General features: G+C 37.3%; 1 protein-coding gene across 1 annotated transcript in view; it reads right to left on the bottom strand.

Moving 5' to 3' along the window:
- The window catches only part of MSH3 (mutS homolog 3), a gene marked incomplete at both ends in the record, with an annotated part of 228,429 nt that overhangs the window by 160,169 nt on the left and 46,375 nt on the right, over positions 1–21,885 (bottom strand). The window contains 2 exons of the mRNA XM_080706313.1: positions 5,337–5,451; positions 8,410–8,522. Of these exons, the coding sequence (XP_080562439.1) occupies positions 5,337–5,451; positions 8,410–8,522 (228 nt within the window). The remainder of the gene's footprint in view (positions 1–5,336; positions 5,452–8,409; positions 8,523–21,885) is intronic.

Below are 21,885 nucleotides of genomic sequence, written 5' to 3'. Positions count from 1 at the left end.
ACTATAAAACATTAAAAAAAGAAATAGAAGAAGACCTTGGAAGATGGAAAGATCTCCCGTGCTCATGGATAGGCAGAATAAATATCATCAAAATGGCCATTCTGCCAAAACTGATCTATAGGTTCAATGCAATTCCCATTAAAATACCAGTGACATTCTTCAGAGACCTAGAAAAATCAATCATGAACTTCATATGGAGAAAGAAAAGACCTAGAATAGCCAAAGCAATTCTCAATAACAAGAAACACGCAGGAGGCATTACAATCCCAGACTTCAAACTATACTATAGAGCAATAGTAGTAAAAACAGCATGGTACTGGCACAAAAACAGATATACTGACCAGTGGATTAGAATAGAAGATACAGAAACAAACCCACACATCTTTAGTCAATTAATCTTTGACAAAGGGGCCAAACACATACGCTGGAGAAAAGACAGCCTTTTCAACAAGTGGTGCTGGGAGAACTGGCTAGCCATTTGTAAAAAGATGAAGCTAAACCCCTATATCTCACCTAACACAGGAATCAACTCAAGATGGATCAAAGACTTAGAAATTAGACCTGAGACGGTGAAGTTAGTAGAGGAGAACATAGGTTCAACACTACAACATATTGGCACAGGCAGTAACTTTCTCAACAAAACCTCCAAAGCTCAGGAAATTAAAGCAAGAATAAACAAGTGGGATAACATTAAACTAAAAAGTTTCTTCTCATCAAAGGAAACTATCAATAACCTAAAGAGGAAGCCTACAGAATGGGAAAGGATCTTTACCAGCCACCATTCTGATAGGGGGCTAATATCCAGAGTATACAAAGAGCTCAAAAGGCTCTACACCAACAAAACAAACAACCCAATCAAGAAATGGGCAAATGAACTAAATAGACACTTCACAAAAGAAGAGATACAAAGGGCTAATAGATACATGAAAAGATGTTCTTCATCACTGGCCATCAGGGAGATGCAAATCAAAACTACACTGAGATTCCATCTAACCCCAGTGAGAGTAGCAAGCATAAAGAAATCAAACAACAACAAATGCTGGCGAGGATGTGGGGAAAGAGGAACTCTTTTACACTGTTGGTGGGAGTGCAAACTAGTTCAGCCACTATGGAGATCTGTGTGGAGATTCCTAAGAAAGGTGGGAATAGATCCACCATATGATCCAGCTATACCACTCCTGGGTATCTTTCCAAAAGGGTTGAATTCAGAGAAATACAGCAACATATGCATACCTATGTTCATAGCAGCACAATTTGTAATAGCCAAAATATGGATCCAACCCAGATCACCATCAACAGATGAATGGATAGCAAAACTGTGGGAAATACACACAATGGAATTCTATTCAGCCATAAAGAAGAACAAAATTTTATCATTTGCAAGAAGATGGAAAGCCCTGGAAAGCATCATGTTAAGTGAGATCAGCCAAGCACAGAAGGAGAAGATACACATGTTTCCTCTAATATGCCCAAACTAGAAAACACAAAGGATACCAGTAGGACCCCAGATATTAGAGGGGAAATACTAGCTAAGTTTTAATGGAAAGATAGGAGAGGAGAAAGGCCGATCTTGATTAAGGAGCATCTTCACCTGAACATGTGTAAAATTATGAATAAGACATGGTTAACCTGGCCAACCATTGGTGGGGGGGGGGGAGAAAATGGGGGCGGGGGGAGAGGGCACCAAATATAGTGTAAATGTATACTATTTATGTTCAATAAAAAATTGTTAAAAAAATAAAATAAAATAAAAAAAAATAAAAATAAAAATAAAAAAAAATAAAAATAAAAATAAAATAAAAGGAAGAAAATAATGGCAGGTCACTAAACTATGTGGAAGAAAAGCATTAGTGTTTGTGCTAAAACCTAACATTAACTTTTCATGGCTATAATGAGAGTTAAGTAATCAGTTTCCTCAGCCAGTTATGGGAATAAGCCCTCACCCAAAAATCTAGAGAACCTAAAACCAGAGCCCAGAAAAACAGTACACTGAGGAACCCTTTTACTTTCAGCCCAGCCAAGGCCCAAAGCCCTGAAAAAAGAAAAAACTTACCTCCTATTAGGAAGGTTGCCTGGTAACTAGGCACTGTTCTTTGGCAGGGTAATTTATTTGTGACAGATTTGATCTACCTTCCAAAAGGAAGATAACCTAATGATTTTCAGAGGACTGCGTCACCAAAACTGACTGATAGCAGGTGTTTGCAGCCCTTTCTGTCCCTCTTAGAGCAGTTAACTTAATTTGTTTTGAATTACAGCAATTTACGTTGTACTTCTCCTCTCCTTAATGAATCTAAGTTCCTTGAAGGCAAGGGTTATTTATTTGTCTTATTCATCCTGTAGCACCTGCAGGCTCTAGCAGACAGTAGACACTCAACAAATGTTCCCCAATCTCCTGTGAGGAAGCCAGTTATAGATTGGGGTTTTTTTCCCTTTGAGAAATAAAGTCCCAGAAATGTCTAAAATACCCAGGGACAGTTATAAAATTAAAAAAGCATTACTTAAAAGAATTGCTATCTAACTATTACTCCGCATTTTGTATGAGTCCTTCCCTTTCCTTATTCCTCCCATTAGGTTTAACTGACTATATTATCCTAGGGGTAATGAGCTAACATGCCAGTGCCCTAATCAAATACATACCCATAGTTATTTCAGACTTCTAAAACAAAATGCCTAGTCACCTCCTTAAGGCCTCGCTGTTCAATACTATTACACTGGTGATTAGGTGTGAACCTAGTATGAGTTTGGGGACACAAACATTCAGACCACAGATGTTGGCATGAGAGAAAAACTAATGGAGAATTCATAATCCAACACCGGAGCTAGCTGCCTTTATCCCAGAGGCATATGAAATCATTTTTCACTGGTGGAACAAATAGCATGTTAAGCATGTAGACTATCCAGAAATATCCACTAACTTACCACACCTTCACATGAACAAAATAATAATATAAACCCAACAGTCCATCTCCCGAGTGGTGCTAGTTTAGGTTTAAAATTCTGAAAGCATCCCTCATTCTACCATAAGTGGGTTCTGACCCTAACTAAAAGTGAACTCCTTTCTCTATTTTACTGTCACATATGCTTGTGGTGAACTGCTGAAGCAATGCACTGTTGGAAAACCAAAAAGATAGTTAGAATTTCATGAAGATAGAGAAAAGTGTGCATGCCCGTTACAGTGCCTTCTTGACAAAAAGTATCTATGAGTGGCAGAATTTGGTCTGGATCAACACACCATCTAGTATAGGAGGCACGGGGAAGAAAACTTAAAGGCCTCTCCTATATATAATTACTGGAGGATCCCAATATCTACTTAGGTTAGCTCAATCCCATATCTCTACAAAGATAGTATTTCAAATAACAGTGTTAATGTGTTGTGTGTAGGGTTCTAGTTTGTTTGATTAGTTGGTGATGGGTTGTCTTATTGCCACTGTTTTTCATTTGTCCTAAATGAACAAGTATCTAAATTTCAAATTAGATACAACCAGGAGATTCTTTAAATTGACATTTGCACTGATTTTGATGAAAATATATCAGCCACTGTGTGATCTTAAATTAGACTGATTCCTATAGAACTGTAATTATCAAGGAGTTCCAAGGCTTAACAATGCTTTTGGATTTCTCATATATTTGGTTGATAAGTATTTTAAAGTTATAAATTTCCTCCTGTTAGTGCCTACTTCCATAAAGAAATGGATACATTTTAGAAGTAAGGGTTGTATATACCAGCATCATCAGGTATTCAACAGTATCTGATCACAGACCTAAAATATTCAAGCAATTCTAAATTATTTATCTTTGTGGAAAAAGCCAAACTTTATGTCCTTTAAATGAAACTCATAAACAATGTCTGGCTAGAATTCATGCTGTGTGGCTCTATATAGAAATCTTATAAGTAACATGAGAAAATACTTCATTAATATTTCAGACACCAAAAATAAAGATGATTTTCTTCCTCCAGATATATAATGGGAAGAAAATGTCCTTGCCAAAAGCTTTCAGGGAAATTTAAGACTCTATCATCCTGTCTCTACTTTTGGAAAAAAATAAAAGCCAGTATTTATAATTTTGATGAGCAAAATAAGATGTAGACCTTATCTGAACTAAAATATTAACCTATTACAAAGTCTACTTAAATATTCTAAAATAGAATTGAAGACCAAAAAAAATCTACTGTATTACACAGAAAATCTATATGAAAAGATGATTTGCAGAGTTCATAAACATATCACCTGTCTAATTTTTTGGCAGTTGATTTTATTTATAAATTATAAATTGCATTAAATTATAAATTGCATTATATTACAAGACTTCAGTTTTACTATATTTTCACTTCTAACCTATTTGTAACTACTCAAAAGACTGACACATTCCTAAATGCTGCTAATAAGCCCACCAGAGAAGGAAATAAGAAAGCTGTTTAACCAGTCCCAAAGAATACTGCCCAGTTCAATGATTTGCTAGGTAGGTACATAAGACTTGACTAAAGGTTGAAATAACAGTTATGATTTATTACGTGAAAGAATACAAAGTGAATCCAGATGAGGGGAAACACACATGGGACAAAGTACAAAGGAAAGCAGGGGCAAGTTCCCAAAGACAAAAGGACAGTGAACATGGACTACAGAAAGGCAGAAAACTGTCCAAATGTCTTTTTTAGTCCACTGGTTAATAAACTAGTATTTTCCTAGAATATCAATTGTCAGCTTTGAAATTTCTAAAACCTACACAGTTAATTACTCTCGTGAGAAGCTGTCTATGTTAATAGCCAGTCCCTTTATCTCTAACTTTATGGTCTATAAAATAAGAGCTGAAGGCAAGAATAAAAAAAGCAGTGAATTTTATGAATTTTAATACTACTTAATCCAGTTAGTATAAAGAACAGTTCTATAGTCAAAATACAGCAAATAGTTATCACGTGTAGTACAATTTGACAGCATTCTGTGTGTGTGTGTGTGTGTGTGTGTGTGTGTGTGTGTGTGTGTGTGTGTATGTTGGGTTTTATTTTTTGGAGGGGGCACTGGGGATTGAATCCATGGCTAGGTGAGCACCCCACCTCTGACCTACATCCCCAAATCCTTTCATTTTATTTTAAGACAGAGTCTCAACTCATTTTAAGACAGAGCCTTGAATTTGTGATCCTGTTCCTGCCTCCTGAGTAGCAGGGATTACAAGTATATACACCTTGCCTAGGTTATCAGTATTTTTAATTAATATTTTAATTAAAGTATTTAGCAACAATACTAAATAGTTCATCCTTGTACCCTATCAGGGTATTCTTTTGAAATAGTAGGTAAATCTCTGCATAAAATACCTACCAAATTCAAGAAAGCACTTACTCTGGTTTAGAGAGCATCCTTTCCAAGTTAAATTCCTTGAGGTATCTTATTATGGCAGCCAAAGAGCAAATCACAGGCTTCTCCAAGTTAATAATGCCTGAAAAACTTTGAGAATCTAAAAAAAGAGAGCACATGCCAACATTATTGTTGTTAAAAACAAATTTTAATATCAAAAGTCAATCACCAAGCCAAACATAAGAAGGAGAGAAGGAGAGGGAATGGGGAAGAAATTGGGTAAGGGCTAACTGGGTAATGTGTGCCTGTATGCCTCCACCGTTTTGTACCCCATTAAGATATATGACTACAATGCATCAATAAAAAAATTTAAAAAAAAACAAATTTTAGTGAAATTTGTTTTATTGAAATAGTAATTTAAGTAATATCACCGAAACATGCCTTTTGAAAAAAGTGATTACAAAAACCTGTGGCATGGAAACAAGGGGCATTTCCTGAGGATAGAACACATATTTTGGGGGAGTAGCATATTTTTTTCAAAATGTAAAATGTTCATTTTCTTTATCAGAAATACTGTATGCATATACAATAAAAAAAACACTAGAGACAACCTACTCAATCCACAGAGTAACTGTTACATAAATTTTGGCAAATCCAAATCATTATACACCTAAGAAGAATGATACAGCTATATGAACTGTTATGGAAAGCTATCCACAACATATTGCCAAGTTCAAGGAAGGGGTGGTTTATATAATTATCCTGATCTCTCACCAGGAATACTGGAGCAACTTCCCATTGGGTCTCCCTGCTGCATCCTTGAACTGGGTTGGGGTGGTAGTGATGGTTGTGGTGGTTATGTGTGTGTGTTTTGGGGGACTGGAATTCAAAACATTCTATCTCCAAGCTACACCCCTCAGCCCCATTTTATTTCTTATTTGAAAACAGGGTCTCACTAGGTTGCTGAGAACCTCACTAAATTGCATAGGCTAGCTGGCTTTGAACTTGTGATCCTCCTGTCTCAGCCTCCCAAGTACTGTGATTAGAAGTATGTGCCACCACACCCAGCTCTGTTGAGTATTCTTAATAAGGTAGCCAGAAAAATTCTGTTTTAAATATATGATATCATTAGACTACTTCACACAAAAATCCTCCAATATCCCTCATGAGAGTAAAAGTCAGAGTCCTTCTGGTGATCTACAGAGCCTTACAGCTCCCTTTCTAAAGTTCTCCCTCAGTTGATATTTTACTGCACTGACTCCTTGCTATTTCTTAAACATGCCAAGTGCCCTCCCACCTTAAAGAATTCTGTACTTACCATTGCCTCTGCCTAAAATACTGTTTCTTCACCTGTCTTTGTGGCTGTTTCCCTTAAGTCCTTCAATCTCTGTTTATATCTTTTCCAAGTGCTTATCTTCTCTACAAGGCCTTCCTTTACCATCTTGTACTCCATTAAGATGTATGATTACAATGCACAAAAAAAAAAAAAAAATGGTGGTGCACGCTTGTAGTCCCAGCATTTGTGAGGCTGAGACAGGAGGATCGCAGTTTGCGGACAGCCTCAGCTATTTAAACCCTTTGCAACTCAGTGAGACCCTGCTTCAAAAATAAAGAATAAAAAATAGGGCTGGGGACATATCACGGAGGTAAAATGCCTCTGGGTTCCATCCCCAGTACCACAAAAAAAAAAAAAAGAAAGAAAGAAAGAAAAGAGAAAAAAATTAAAATAATAAAATAAAAAATCTTAAGAACATATGCCAAATTTAAAAAACCTTAAAATATATGCCAAATTGTTAATTTGCCCTCCAACACAAGTGGCAAGGGCAAGAAACGAGTTTGAAGGCAGGAACTTCTACATTTTTTTTTAGTACTGGGGATTAAATCCAGGCCCCTATATATGCCGAGCCAACACTCTACTACTGAGCTACATGCCCCACTTTTTCCTTTATGCACAAACAACTATGTTCTTTGACTTTTTGCAATAAGCATTTATTACTTTTAGAAATTGAGAAAAGTATTATAAAATGTTCTTTGCAAATCAAACTTTGTATCATTATAAAAAAAGTCTTACAAATTTTAACTATACATATTTATAAAACCAGGGTATAAATAGAGTTAACAATACCCTTTCCCCTTCGACAGAGAACTGATTTTCTCTTTAAGTTTCTAGCTCTGTTCCCCCAGAAACCTAATAAAGAAGGAATACCAAGGTGTTACGAGGCAGTATTAACCTGAAAATAGTGCATTACATCTAGCCTGGGAAGACTTATTAATTCCAAAGTGCCAGCCTTACTGAATGCAGTGACTCTTGTAACCTGGTATGTCCTCTTCAGAGGCTCCTGGAGGCCATGGGGCTTCCAAGCCAGGATGGCTTTTGCACCCAGCCACCTTCCCTCACCTATGAGCTGTTACATGGGGAGGAGGGAACCTAAGCTCCCAGGGGCATTATGCACTGCCATGAAGACTACTGCAAAGTCTCCTCCCACTAAGGGCAACACATGACCTGAAGGCAGGCTGTTTTCTGTCCCATCGCCTTCAAGTGAATCTGATGACCATTATGGATTATGGTAGTCTTATGAAGTTTGTGTCAAAAGGAAAAACGTCTATTCACCTCCTCACCAGTGAAAAGGACCCCTAACAAACGCCGGACTGGCAGGAATGAGGGGTACAGACAAAATTAAAAATTAATGCCTGACTAAGGAAATATAAATTAAGGCAAATAATAGCTACCTAACATATTTAGGCTTCATCACTAATGTTCTGGTATTTTAATTCTAACAACCCACCTTTCAAAATATTGACCTTTATCAGACTTATGTAAACATTCTGCAAAGTGACAGGATGCTAATAGCCATCTTTAAAGAAGAGCAAAAAGAAATGTGATCAGGAACTCCTTATGCCCCAATACATCTGCCACATCCTGCAAGGGACTAACTGCAGGTCACAACTAATGGAGAAGATGCTGTCGTGGTGTTCTTGGGAGCCCAAGCACAGGGAGATCTTTCCTCAGCTGCTCCCACTTATTTTTGCTGGCTACTGGTTGTCATTAAAGTTATAATTATATCTTTACCCAGATTTCAGTGCAATTTGAGGACGCTCACATGTATAAAATATTTACCTTTCTTATCAACTACATCTTTTGCATAAAACTCTGTAACAGTCTGGAAAGCACAGCTGTATTCAAAATAATTATTATCCATCCTTTCTACTCGAATTCTGTCATCCTGCACACTGAAAGGGAAAAAAAAAACACAAAAATTTCAAAGAATTATCCATCATCCTAAATTATTTGCAGTAAGGACTTGGCCTGATCCCCCCGCCCACACACACACACACACACACACACACACACACACACACACTCAAGAGACTCGTTCCTTATTTTCTACCATGTTAAAGACGGGAAGGGATGGAAAGAGGGAGAGAAAATGAATGAGGTCTTAAATTTCCCTGCCAAAGGGCCCCATTTAATAAAATTTAATAATTATTACTCTTAACTACTCTTTATATCACCTAGCAGAATTCTAAATATGAAATTCTGAGTATTTCATATTAGTTAAGATAAAAATAAAGAACTAAAATTAGAACCAATAGTATTAACAAATATGAAGGGAGAAAAACTAAAAATGGTTTAATTTGATTACATTATTTGTTTAGCAACTAGCAAATCATAGTAACATATCATTGAGTGATGTGTTCTTTGAAGGATATGTTAGTCAGATGTACTTTTTTTGCTAAGTCCATTTTTATCATGGCCTCTAGTCAAGTACAGTAAATCCCCCTCAGGTCAACTCTCACCCTTTTTATAAATAAAGAGGTTCTAGTTTTTAAGACCCAAAACTCTGCAAAAGTACATAATTTTACCTGTTCATATGATTAGACATAAGTATAAATCATATATCATATTTGTCAGAGTATTATAAAAATGAGATAACTTTATATATTGCATCTTGTTTTCTTCACTAAGTAATAACTCTAGAACATCTTTCCCTATAAAGTGAACTATCTACAATTCATCCTTTTGCATGGCTAGAAAGATTTCATAGTCCATAAGTGCCATAATTTATTCAACCATTTTCTTATTATTTGATATTCACTTGGTGTTGTTTGTCACATTACTTTAAAACATTTTTTATTTAAAAATAAAACATCACTGCCGGGCGTGGTGGCGCACGCTTGTAATCCCCGCGCTTGGGAGGCGGAGACAGGAGGACCGCGCAGGTTCGAAGCCAGCCGTGCTGGCGTAAGAGACCCTGTTTCAAAAATATAAAATAGGTCTGGGAGTGTAGCCCGGAGGAAGAAGGGCTTCCAGGAACCCCAGTACCACCAAAAAATAAAAATAAAAATAAAAATAAAACATCACATGTACAGTAGCAGCCTGCACATAACCTCTCCAATCACATTTACCTATCATTTCCACAAGCAAACATTTTCATACTTTTATTGTATTATTTCATGTTTTTAATTTTATGGGTGGTATTTACTATACCTACTTTTGCACTTCATGTCATACTCCTAAGACACACACATGAAGACAAGCACACTTTTTTTAATGCTTCTTAGTTGGGAGGCCGAAGCAGGACATTCACTTGGACCATAAGTTTGAGATCAGCCTGCATAGCAGCAATGAGGAACATAGCAAAACCCCATTCTCAAAATAACAATAAATGCTTCTGATTGTTCTTAGTTTTTAAAATTTCTTGGTAAATTTTTAAGAGTTGCTTTTTAAATTGATTTTATTTTGTGGATTGTGTACAGCTAGAAATATATATATTTTACATTTTTATTTGGAAACAGGGTCTCTTAAGCCAGCGCGGCTGGCTTCGAACATGCACAATCCTCCTGTCTCCACCTCCCAAGCGCGGGGATTACAAGCGTGTGCCACCACACCCGGCCAGAAATATGATTTGATTTGATATATGATTAATGATCAAAGCAACATTTATCTAACAATAGTGATTTACAATACTACTTCCACTGCATCCACATTCCTCCCTAGCTGTGACTCTATTTCTGCTTCTTGGTCTTGTTTCATTGATGTTTTCGTCCATCTCTGTATCAGCACCAGTGTCTTCATTTCCATGGCTTGGCAGCAATATCTAGGTGGCAAGGCACCTACTTTTTTCTTTGAAACTGTTTTGGCTACTCCTGGGCCTTTGATTTTCTTTATAAATTTTCAGCTGATCTTGTCTAGTTTCACAAGAACTTTATTGGGATTTTGACCATATACTATAATCAATGATTTAGAAAAATAATAGCTTAACAGAGATATCCATTGCTAAAGATAGTATACTTTTCTACTTGTGTCTCATACCCATCGAATCATGTTGGTGATTCAATTATCTCTGTGAAGGTTTTATATATCTTTGATTGTTGTTCCGTCTAATATGAATGTAGTTCTCTCTGTCTTTACTTGAAACAGAACCTCTGAGAATGGGGCCTGGCCTCAGGAAATTCATGCACAATAAAATTAAAGAATCACTACCTAAGCAGATAAAGTAATAGTGTCTGACATACTGAAAACTACAAGACAAAAATGAGTATCTACAATTGCTTTGGACACTTATCTTACATATGTTGATATGGGGATATCTAATAGGCAAAATATAAAAATAAAACTAGACAATGAACACCTGAGTTAAGATGTCCTAGAAAGTTTCTCATTTTCCTTCTTTGGTCCCCTAAATAGGACACTTCCTTGTTCTACAGAAAACTTAAGAAAGACTTGGACTAATCCCCAGCACCAAGCTAAAATGAACAAGGAGATTCTATGATCTGGTTTAAAAGTTCAACAACAATGCCTTGTACAAAATAAACAATAGTATAATACTTTTGTATTCTGCTAAACAATTAGTTTAAATTCTAAAAGAAAGATTATGGCTGAAAAAAGAAAGCTTATTTTTATCTGTATCTACCTGACAAAAACAAATAAATAAAAACAAAAATTCTCATATGTGGGCATATGGCACCCAACAACTAGGTTCCTATTCTTAGTTTCCCATCTAAAATAATAGACAATAATGTCCTAGACATAATAAAATATTTGAAAAATACAAAAAATGGGAAGAGATTAGGGGAGGGAAGAAGAAAAGGAAAGGGGAAAATATGAGGAAATAAACAGACCAAATATTGTGCATATATGAATGTATCACTATAAATCTCCCTGCCATGTATGATTACAGTGCAACAATTAAAAAATTATTTTAAAAAGATCATATCTGGGTATAGTGGCACACACCTGTAATCACAGCACTTGGGTAGCTGGATATTCATGTGGAAGAAAATGAAATTGATCTCACCCTACACTGAAAAATCAATTCCATATACATTATACATATAAAATGTGAAAGGTAATCTAACATAAGTAGGAATACATTTATATCAAGATAGGCAGAGTTCTGAAGACACAAAAAACATGAACTGTATAGGAAAACAGATCGATTGGACTACACTAAAATAAACGACTCTGCTCATCAAAATAACACTCATAGAGCGAAAAATACAAACTATAGAAAATGTAAAGTATTTGCAACAAACATCCCACAAATTCACTCATATTCAGAAAATAAATGCGGTACCATTTAATTAAGAATAGATGACCTTAGCCGGGCGTGGTGGCGCACGCTTGTAATCCCAGCATTCGGGAGGCTGAGACCTGGAGGGTCGCGGTTCGCGGACAGCCTCAGCTATTTAGTGAGGCCCTCTGCAACTCAGTGAGACCCGGTTTCAAAATAAAGAATAAAAAATAGGGCAGGGGGTGTAGCTCGGAGGTCAAATGCCCCTGGGTTCCATCCCCAGACCCGCAAATAAATAAATAAATAAATAAATAAATAAATAAATAAATAAATAAAATAAAAGGAATAGATGACCCAGTAGAAAAACAGGTAAGATAAAGAAAAACTCAAAAAAGGGATATCCAAATAACCAATAAACAGAAGGAAAAAAGGCTCACTGTTATTAGTCTTAAGTAAAATGTAAATTAAACCACCAGGAGACACTAATGCATACCCAAATAATAGCTAAGGACGTGAGATATCAAGTAGTGTTAAACAAGTAGAATTCCTATATGCAGTCTTAAATTCAAGATAGAGTGCCAGGTCCCAGAATATTAAAAGGGAAATTCCAGAAATAAACAGTTTGTAAGTTTTAAACAATATTTCTTATAATATATTGTTATAATTGTTATTATTGTTGTTGATCTTAGTGTGACTAATTAGTAAATTATTCTCATATTCTCATATGCAGCTGGAGTGTAAGTATGTAGAATCATTTTGGAAAACTCTTTGGCAGTATCTGCTAAGCTAAACAGATGCAAATCCTGTGATCTAGCACTGACATTCAATAGACATGTACACACTTACCAGGAGACATGTACAAAAAAGTATATAGGAGCATTATTGGTAATGGCCCCAAAGGGGAAATTATCCAAAGTTTCACCTACAGTAGAATGGATATATAATTTAATATATGTTCATATAGCAATGAAAATAGTTGTTCGATTTTTGTTTTGTGTGTGTGGTACAGGGAATTCATTCCAGGGGCATTCTGCCTCTGAGCTGCATTCCCAGTCCTATTTTTATTTTTATTTTGAAATAAAAGTCTTGATAAATTACAGAGGGCCTCACTAAGTTGCTGAGGCTAGCTGAAAACCTGTGATCCTCCTATCTCAGCCTTCCAAGGACTGGGATTACAGGTGTGCACCACCACACCCAGCTGAGAATAGTTTTTTTTTTTTTAATCTCACAAATAAAATGACTGAAAGCAGTCAGAAAATAGTATATGCCATATAATTCCATTTGTAAAAAAAATATCAAAACAGAAAAAATTAATTTATATGCAGAATTTTTGAAAGAGGGCAGGTACAAAAAGGGGTCTTAAAGGAGATCTCGGGTATTTATGATGTTTTATTTCTTGACCTCGATTTTATGAACATAGATGTATTCATTTTTTAAAAATTCACTGCAATAGACCCTGTAATCTGTGCATTTTTTTATGTTTACTATACTTCAATAGAAGTTACTCCAAAAAAAAGATAGGTGTCAATACTCTAAGAGAAATTAGACAAAAAGTAACAAATACAAAAAGCTTCAATTTAAAGTACTTAGTCGGAGCCGGGCGTGGTGGCGCACGCTTGTAATCCCCGCGCTTGGGAGGCTGAGACAGGAGGATCACACGGGTTTGAAGCCAGCCTTAGCTACTTGGTGAGGATCTCAGCAACTTAGTGAGAGCCTGTTTCCAAATAAAATATAAAAAGGTCTGGGAGTATAGCCCAGAGGTAGAAAGCTTCTGGGTTCCACCCCCAGTACCAAAAAAAATTTAAAAAAATTAAAAAATAAAAAATACTTAGTCGCCAGGTGTGGTGGCGCACACTTGTAATCCCCACACTTGGGAGGTGGAGACAGGAGGATAGTGCAGGTTTAAAGCCAGCCGCGCTGGCTTAAGAGACCCTGTTTCCAAATAAAAATATAAAAAATAGGTGTCTGGGAGTGTAGCCCAGAGGTAGAAAGGTTTCCAGGAACCCCAGTACCACCAAAAAAAAAAAAAAAAAAGTACTTAGTCAAACAAGTTATTTTTATTAAAAATCAATCTTTGAATAAAAAATCATACAGAGCCAGGCATGGTAGCGCACGATTGTGATCCCCGTGTGTGGGAGGCGGAGACAGAAGGATCACACAGGTTCGAAGCCAGATGCGCTGGCTTAAGAGACCCTGTTTCCAAATAAAAATATAAAATAGGTCTGGGAGTGTAGTCCGGAGGTAGAAGGGCTTCCAGGAACCCCAGTACCAAAATAAATAAATAAATAAATAAAATAAGATAAATAAATAAATAAAATCATATAGAAAAATACCCCTAAGTAAAAATTCACAGATGAATTTCAACTTAATAACTAAAAATTATGAAGCAGTTGAAAGATAAGTGTGAGACAAATAATTAGCCTTGTTAATCAATGTGATTCTGAAAAAAAACAGTCCACAAAATGCTTTCTAAACATTCACAGTCATTTCTGCCAGTTATTCTTGTGGCTCTTAATGAATAGTAAAATGGTAATGTTTAAAAATTACTTTACAAACCCAGCGTGGTGGTATATTCCTATAATCTCAGAACTTGGGAAGCTGAGAAAAGAGGACCACAGGTCTAAGGTCAGCCTCAGCCACTCAGGGGGATCCTATCTCAAAAATAAAAAGGGGATGTTGCTCAGTGGTAGAAGAGTGCCTCTGGGTTTAACCCCCAGTGCAGCAAATATAAGTAAGTAAATGCATAAACAGTAAAGTAAAAATACTCCACAGACATTTGTGGAGTATCTACCACATGCCATCCCTTCAAGTCCCTGCATCAGGCTACTCAGTGTCAGAGCTAGGAATGAAAATACTGTACTTTCCTTCTCTTACTCCTTCATGGCTCCCCATCCCTAACTATGAACAGGAAAAGTATTTTGAAGTCAGAATTCAAAATTCTCTAGCAAACCACATACACCCTTCTGCCCTCATAAAACTTACTCTCTTAGTAAGGCTAAGTAGAAAAGAAATAAAAAAGAAAAATGTTTAAAAATTATTTTAGATGGTGATCTGGCCCTGTCACTTCTGAACCCCATTCTTTTTGGAGAATTCCTAAGCAACATGGCTAAGGCCTCGCCTCAGGGCCTCTGCGCCTACTTCCACTGCTCAAAATGCTCTTCCCTGGACCCAGGCATGCACAGGACATTCCCACCTCCCTCAGGTTATCAAATAACTTTCTCTCCCTGAGCACCTTGTGTAAAATGGCATTCCTGGCTAAAATTCATAAGGCCAGGGATTCTGTCACTTTTACTTCTGCTGGACACAATGCCTGGGACAGAGGTGGCGCTCAACTGAATGAACACATACGTGAATAAATGCACACAACCTGCAGACGCCTGCCTACCCTTGATACCGCCACACTGTCCCCATTTTAAAAATTGGTAAGTTGAACTTTGAGAGATTAAGTGCAATGTTCACAGTCACAAGGAGAAAACAGATCCCTAGATGTTCAAACCCAGGGCACCCAGCTCTGAAGGCCTTCTCAGCTCGCTCTCTTACCGGGCTCGGCAGGCATAAGCACATTGAGGAAGAAATCTAAGAGGGAGGATTTTCTCCCATCTGTGGTGCAGAGGAATTTTCCCTCTACCTTAATCCGCTAGGGAGAGAGTAAGAGACTATTACAAAGCTCTTATCAATTTTTATCTTCCTGTAGACTCTAATACTTGGATTGTTAGAAGCTAAGTTATTATTTAACAACTCCAAAAGCAATGGATGACCTTACATGAGCTCCACAATGGTTTTATACAAGTTCCTAGAGTGAACACAAGAAGCAGCTGGTTACTCAATTACAGTTCTAATTAAGGTTTTGTTTGATAAGCAGATAAGGATTTAGAAATCCATTAAATTTGATAAAAATGGACTTGTCAGATATCCTTGAGGCTTTCATGGAAGCATTTACGAGAACATCAAATTCATTGTTCTGCACAAGCTGTATATTAAACATCCTCATGCAAACTATTTGTGAACAAAATGGTTGAAGTTATAAAATCTCTCTGTGTTTTCCTAGATTTCTTAATTAAAGATGTGCTAAATTCAAATCACTTTCTATTTGAAAGAAAAGTCCGTTTGAAATTCCGCACACATGAGAAAGACCCTATCAGGATTTTGTCAAACTAGATTTTAGTAAAATTTCTACTTTAACATTTTCACAAATAACATGCCTCACTGCCATTTTTATTGTTTTTCAAAAATTAAGTGGTGATAAAACTGTCTCACAAATTGTCCATCTTTATTTCCTCCAACCATAGTCTGTGGCATGCCTTTATCAGTGAGGTGACCGTAACACACATCAAAGGCACAGATTGCAAATGAATACTCCAAATGAACATTTAATTCAGCAGGAATGTCTTCAATTTTTGGTGGTACTGGGGTTCCTGGAAACCCTTCTACCTCCGGGCTACACTCCCAGACCTATTTTTATATAATTTTTAATTTGGAAACAGGGTCTCCTAAGCCAGCGAGGCTGGCTTCGAACCTGCGCGATCCTCCTGTCTCTGCCTCCCAAGGCAGGGAATACAAGCGTGTGCCACCACACCCGGGTGGAATGTTTTCATTTTTAAGAGGTTTTCTAGGCAGGTCACACACTGCAGACCAAAAACACTAATCTACATGACTGCCATCATAGGACTACAGTGGAAAGCAGAAATGGAAATCTCCAAAGAAATATATTCAGTGATAGTCTGCTTCAGATGTTCTAGGAAAGGTGAGCAATAAATACTAAATATATACACAAAAAATCAAGGAATTCATCTATACTCATATGATTGACCAGGTCTAAAAATTATGAAACCACATTCCTTTCATCTCTCTCTGCAAAGGGTACTGCGGCCTGGAGCTGAGGACTCCAGAATGAAGAGGAACCTGAAGAGAAAAATTCCATGCCTAGATGGCAGGACAACACCAGGAAAGGGATCTCAGTCCTTAAATAGGGCATGTCAACAGGACTGTTCTAATAAATCCTTCGCACATGCAACATGCCTCTCTGTTGCCAAATACATTGATTTTGAAAAATTAAATGGTGATAAAAATCATAACAAGTATGGAACCCACAATAACGCAAGAGAATTTCAGACCCAATAATTACACTTCATTGGCAATGTGGACATGAAATTGGTGACTCTCTTGTGTCAATGACAGACCACCTGCAGACATGCTAAAACGACATCCAATTGTAAACAAATTCCAGCTTCTCGGTTTTATGATCCATGATGACTTTAGAAAGTAATTTTTTTTACAGACAAAAAGAGTCAATAAATGCTTACAGTCTACTCTGGGAAAACACATAAGGTCTCTGACAGCCCATTTATCGATAATAATAACCTTGACTGAGTTGCAAGCTTCCTGGCTAAGTAATTAATTCTCTTCTCTGAAGACAGAATGAAATAGATTTCTCGAGTAAGAAAAAGACAATGTACCATAGTTATAACATCTCTGTATTAGACTTAGTATGAAATTCATTAATTTTATCAGTGCTCACAGTGGGGAACTATGGTCACTTTCTTGCAAGACTAAGGACATTGTGTGAAATTATAATAATAACCAATAGACCAAAAATCAGGAAAACCCCATAAAATCAGCAAGAAAATGAGCCACGAAGGAAAAGATTTTTAAAAGATATAAAAATAGCAAACACCACAAAATACCGACAAATATCAAATATATCTAACACAAGAATAGAGAAATGGTCTAAACCCGCCAATTAAAAGAAAATTCACCTCTTGATTGGATTATAAAGAAGAAAAACAAATCGTCCATGCTGCAAAGAGAATCATAACTCAAAAAAAAAGTAACTCAGGAAGCTTTAAAAAAAATGGCTGAAAAGATTTATGTACTAAGCAAATTAAAATAAAATGAAAGTACAGGAACTGATTTTATCATCAGGAAAGAGAATTCAGAACAAAAAGCATTAAAAAGGACAACGAAGCCCTTAATAATGATAGAAGGGACAGGATGAAGAAAAACTTTTTACCTTATATCCTTTCAAAAATACCTTGTTTTTGAATCGCTAAAATATATCTCTTACTTGATGAATAAAACGGATTACTAACAGAAAGAAAGTAAAGAGTAAATAACGGAATGTATGCGGGTGCTTGCAGGAGTCCCGGCCCTGGCCTGGCACCTAGGGGCTGCAGGACAGAGCAGCAGGAGCCGCGCTGCCACCTTGTGGAACCTGGAGGAAGGCCAGCACAAGTCCCTAAAGCCAGGCCCATTTCAGCCTACCTCGGAGCTTTTTGCTCATATGAGTCAATACATTCATTTCAAGCATAGGGTTTTCTTTCTCCTTTTCTTATGCAGATGGGGAATCACACTGAGGGCTTTACACGTGAGAGACAAGCACTCTACTGCTGAGCTATACCTCAGTGCAAGAGTAGGGTTTGCAAACAGAAAAGGAATCTTCTACGGTCCAGACAAAAAATGAACACAATTATACAGGCAGCTTCTCATAAAGACAGACGCCTCTGCTGAGGTCCATGCCGCCAGCAGTGAACCAAGCTGAGGAAGACCGTGTTTGAAGTTCAGCTGGTGAGTTTTCTTCAGAAAAGAACAGCCAGGAGATGGAGTTCCTAGCAGAGATTATGGATACCAAAAGACCCCTCCCACAGGCTGAGGTACGACGACCTCAGCCAAGCCACCAAAAGGAACCAAAAATTTATTTACTTATTTATTTTGGTGGTACTGCGGTTCCTAAAAGCCCATCTACCTCAGGGCTACACTTCCAGACCTATTATATATATATATATATATATATATATATATATATATATTTTTTTTTTTTTTTTTTTTTTTAATTTGGAAACAGGGTCTCCTAAGCCAGCGCGGCTGGCTTCGAACCAGCGGGATCCTCCTGTCTCTGCCTCCCAAGCGCGGGGATTACAAGCCTGCGCCACCACACCTGGCCCCAAAAATTTAAAAAACAGATCTAAGTGAAGCCCCTTCAGGGTTAAAGAGGCCTGAGGTGAAGAAGCACCAAGACCTATCAACAGAGAAGAGGCGCATGAGAGCGAGCTGAGAATTTCCCTGTGTGAGGCCCATGGGTATCGCCAAAGCCTGCATGCATGGGCTGAGCCATGCCAAAGGCTGAGCAAGGGAGCTGTTGTAAGATAAAAAGTCTATAACAGAGAAACTTGTTAGTCTAAGCATTTTCACAATTTTTTCTAGACTTTTGACTTTACTTTTCCTTATTTTATAATTCTCTTTTTTTTTTTTTTTTTGGTACTTTCAAAGGCAAAGGTAAAGCTCCATCAAAAAAATATTTTAGGAGGCTAAGACGGGAAGACTACAAGTTTGAGGCCAGCCTGGGCAACTTAGCAAGACCTTGTCTTAAAATATAATTAAAAGGTCCTCAGCACCGGCCAGTGAGGCCAGGATCAGGGCCTCCCATGAGAAGGCCGGTGCTGGATCTAGTGAGGTTGGGCTCAGCGTCCTCTGGGTGGCCAGGCCACTACTGGAGCCGTCAAGAGTGGGATTGGAACTTGCAATATGGCATGCACAGAGAAATAGCACAGAAAATAAAATCCAGATGCTTCCCCTAATTAGCCAGAACTAGGAAGAAAGGGGTAACAGGAAGAGGTTGAGTAGTAGAAAGAGCCCTATTGAGAAGCAATTAAGGTGACCAATCAGAGGGGAGGGGTGGGGGAGGATGGAATCTCTTTAAAACTCATGGGGTGCATAAACAAATATATCAAAGATAATCGCCAATTAAGCATGGGATCGAGGGAGGGGAAGGGAATGGGATGGGGATTGGATGAGGGCTTATTGGATGATATGTGCTTGTATATCCTCTCAAGTCTTGTATTCCAAAGTGATGTATGATTACAATGCACCAATAAAAATAATTAAATAAAAAGTCCCCAGCACCAATAAATAAATTGATTAAATCAAAGTAAAAGAAGTTGGGGATGTAGCTTGTAGTAGAGTGCCTGCCTAACATGCACAAAGCCCTGGGCTCGATCCCCAGTAACACACACAAAAAAAATGAATTTAACCTGCTTTTACAAACCTGATAGGAAAGTACTTCCATCTGCAATGAGGTCAGAAACACTAAGAGGATTAGAGTGTTCAAACTTGGGGGACCAAAGCAAAGGGGAAAAACCAGAAGAGGGAGGGCACAGAGGCCAATGCCCAAGGGCTGAGAGAAGCCATTCATTCCTGCCTGTTATCACATCCCCCAGCCCTTCTTCCTTGACCCTGGAAAACTTCTAAGGATAGAATCCCCTTGTAATAAGATTTTAAAACCCCCATTCTTTGTTAATCTGTCAATCCATAACAATCCCTGGCCTTTTACCACACACTGACTCCCCAGCACGGTGCCTACACTGTGGTTTAAGCAGGTTTAAGCAGGCAAGAGGCACCTCTTCTGAGCTGCCTTCCCAGAAGAATAACCACATGCTAGGCTGACCCTGCTCTCTGCCCAATGTCTGGCTGTGGTCTGAAAAGTGATACCTTAGAAATACAGCTACTTTGTTTTAAGCACACAGCTTCTTTCAGATACTACATGCCAGAAAGAGACAGATGAACAGCAATATGTATTATAAGGAGAGGAAATTTCAAAAAGTAGTAACCAAAATAATGCCACCTGTGCTAGAAAACATTATTCCTAGAAGCAGAGGTGGGGGGAGTGAGCATTTCCATTTCCTTATGTTTTGTCCTGAGAGGCTGCATAACAATTGGAGTGTGCTCTAGAGCCAGGAAGTCTGGATCATATTCAGAATTAATGGCTATAAAACCTAGACAAGCCACTAAACATCTGCACCTCGGTTTCCTCATCTACAAAATCTGTATTAAGATAACATGAGCTCCCCACCAATGAATGTTTATGAGGATTAACTCATTCAATAAATATAAAGCCTTTCAGAGACTGCCTAATACAGAGTGTCAACTGCTGCTATTATTGTTAATATTATTACCATCACTTAAGAATTAGAGTTGGGAAGCTGGGTGTGGTGGCACACACCAGTAATCCCAGTATTTAGGAGAAGTATCACAGGTCCAAGGTCAGCCTCAGCAACTTAGTGAGACCCTGTCATTAAATATATAATAAATAGCCAGGCGTGGTGGCGCACGCTTGTAATCCCCGCGCTTGGGAGGCTGAGACAGGAGGATCACGCAGGTTCGAAGCCAGCCTCAGCTACTTAGTGAGGCCTCCAAAAATTTAGTGAGACCCTGTTTCAAAATAAAAAAAATAGGGGTAGGATGTAGCTCGGAGGTAGAATACCTCGGGTTCAATTCCCACTTCCACAAGAAAAAAAAATTTGTAAATTGTATTGGACGTAAATTATATCTGATTAAAGTTGGCTAAAATAAAATCTTTTGAAATTTTTATGTATCATTTATAAGTAAAAACTTTCTATTTTAAAAAATCTAAAAAAATAACACCAATTCCCATGCAAATATGTGTTCCAAGTGCCTTTGAATAAGATTCTAATTCCAGTATTTACTCAGCAAAAAGTAATGATCATAAGTATCTCTCACTTTGAAGAAAAATACTTCGAAATGTACAGTCCTTTATTTCATTAAGGTGATACTTTAAATGTCTAATATTTATATTTATGATACAATCATACCAATACACAGTAAATTTAAAAAATAATTTTTGCTTCCTCTGGTTCAAAATTTTTTTCAATAGCAAAACCACTAAACATATGTGAGTGACACTGTATTTGTCTTTGAAAAAGAAACCATACTTTTCTGAGAAGTGTAGTCTTACATAATCCTGAAGAGAACTATCAATATTAAAACTTCTCAGATCAGTGGAAATTCATCTCAAAGATTTATTTCATGCATGATTAAAAGCATTTCTCAGCAAGACACAAACTCAAGACCATTTCATTCAGATTATATGCCTTGAATCCACAAATTTATTAACAAGCTCATAACTGCTTCAAACAGCCTAAAGTAACTAATCTTTTATTATTAGTTCATTTTAATTATACAGAATAATGGGTTTCACTGTGGTATATCCAAACATAAAAATAATATACTTTGATACAATCTTTCTAAACTAATGTTTTTCTCTATAAACTAATTGATATTTTCTG

This window comes from Muscardinus avellanarius (assembly GCF_963383645.1).
Source record: "Muscardinus avellanarius genome assembly, chromosome: 1".
In the NCBI taxonomy this organism is placed as follows: Eukaryota; Metazoa; Chordata; class Mammalia; order Rodentia; family Gliridae; genus Muscardinus; species Muscardinus avellanarius.
Note: the sequence above shows the minus strand (reverse complement) of the source record. Positions and strands in the feature narration are given on the sequence as shown.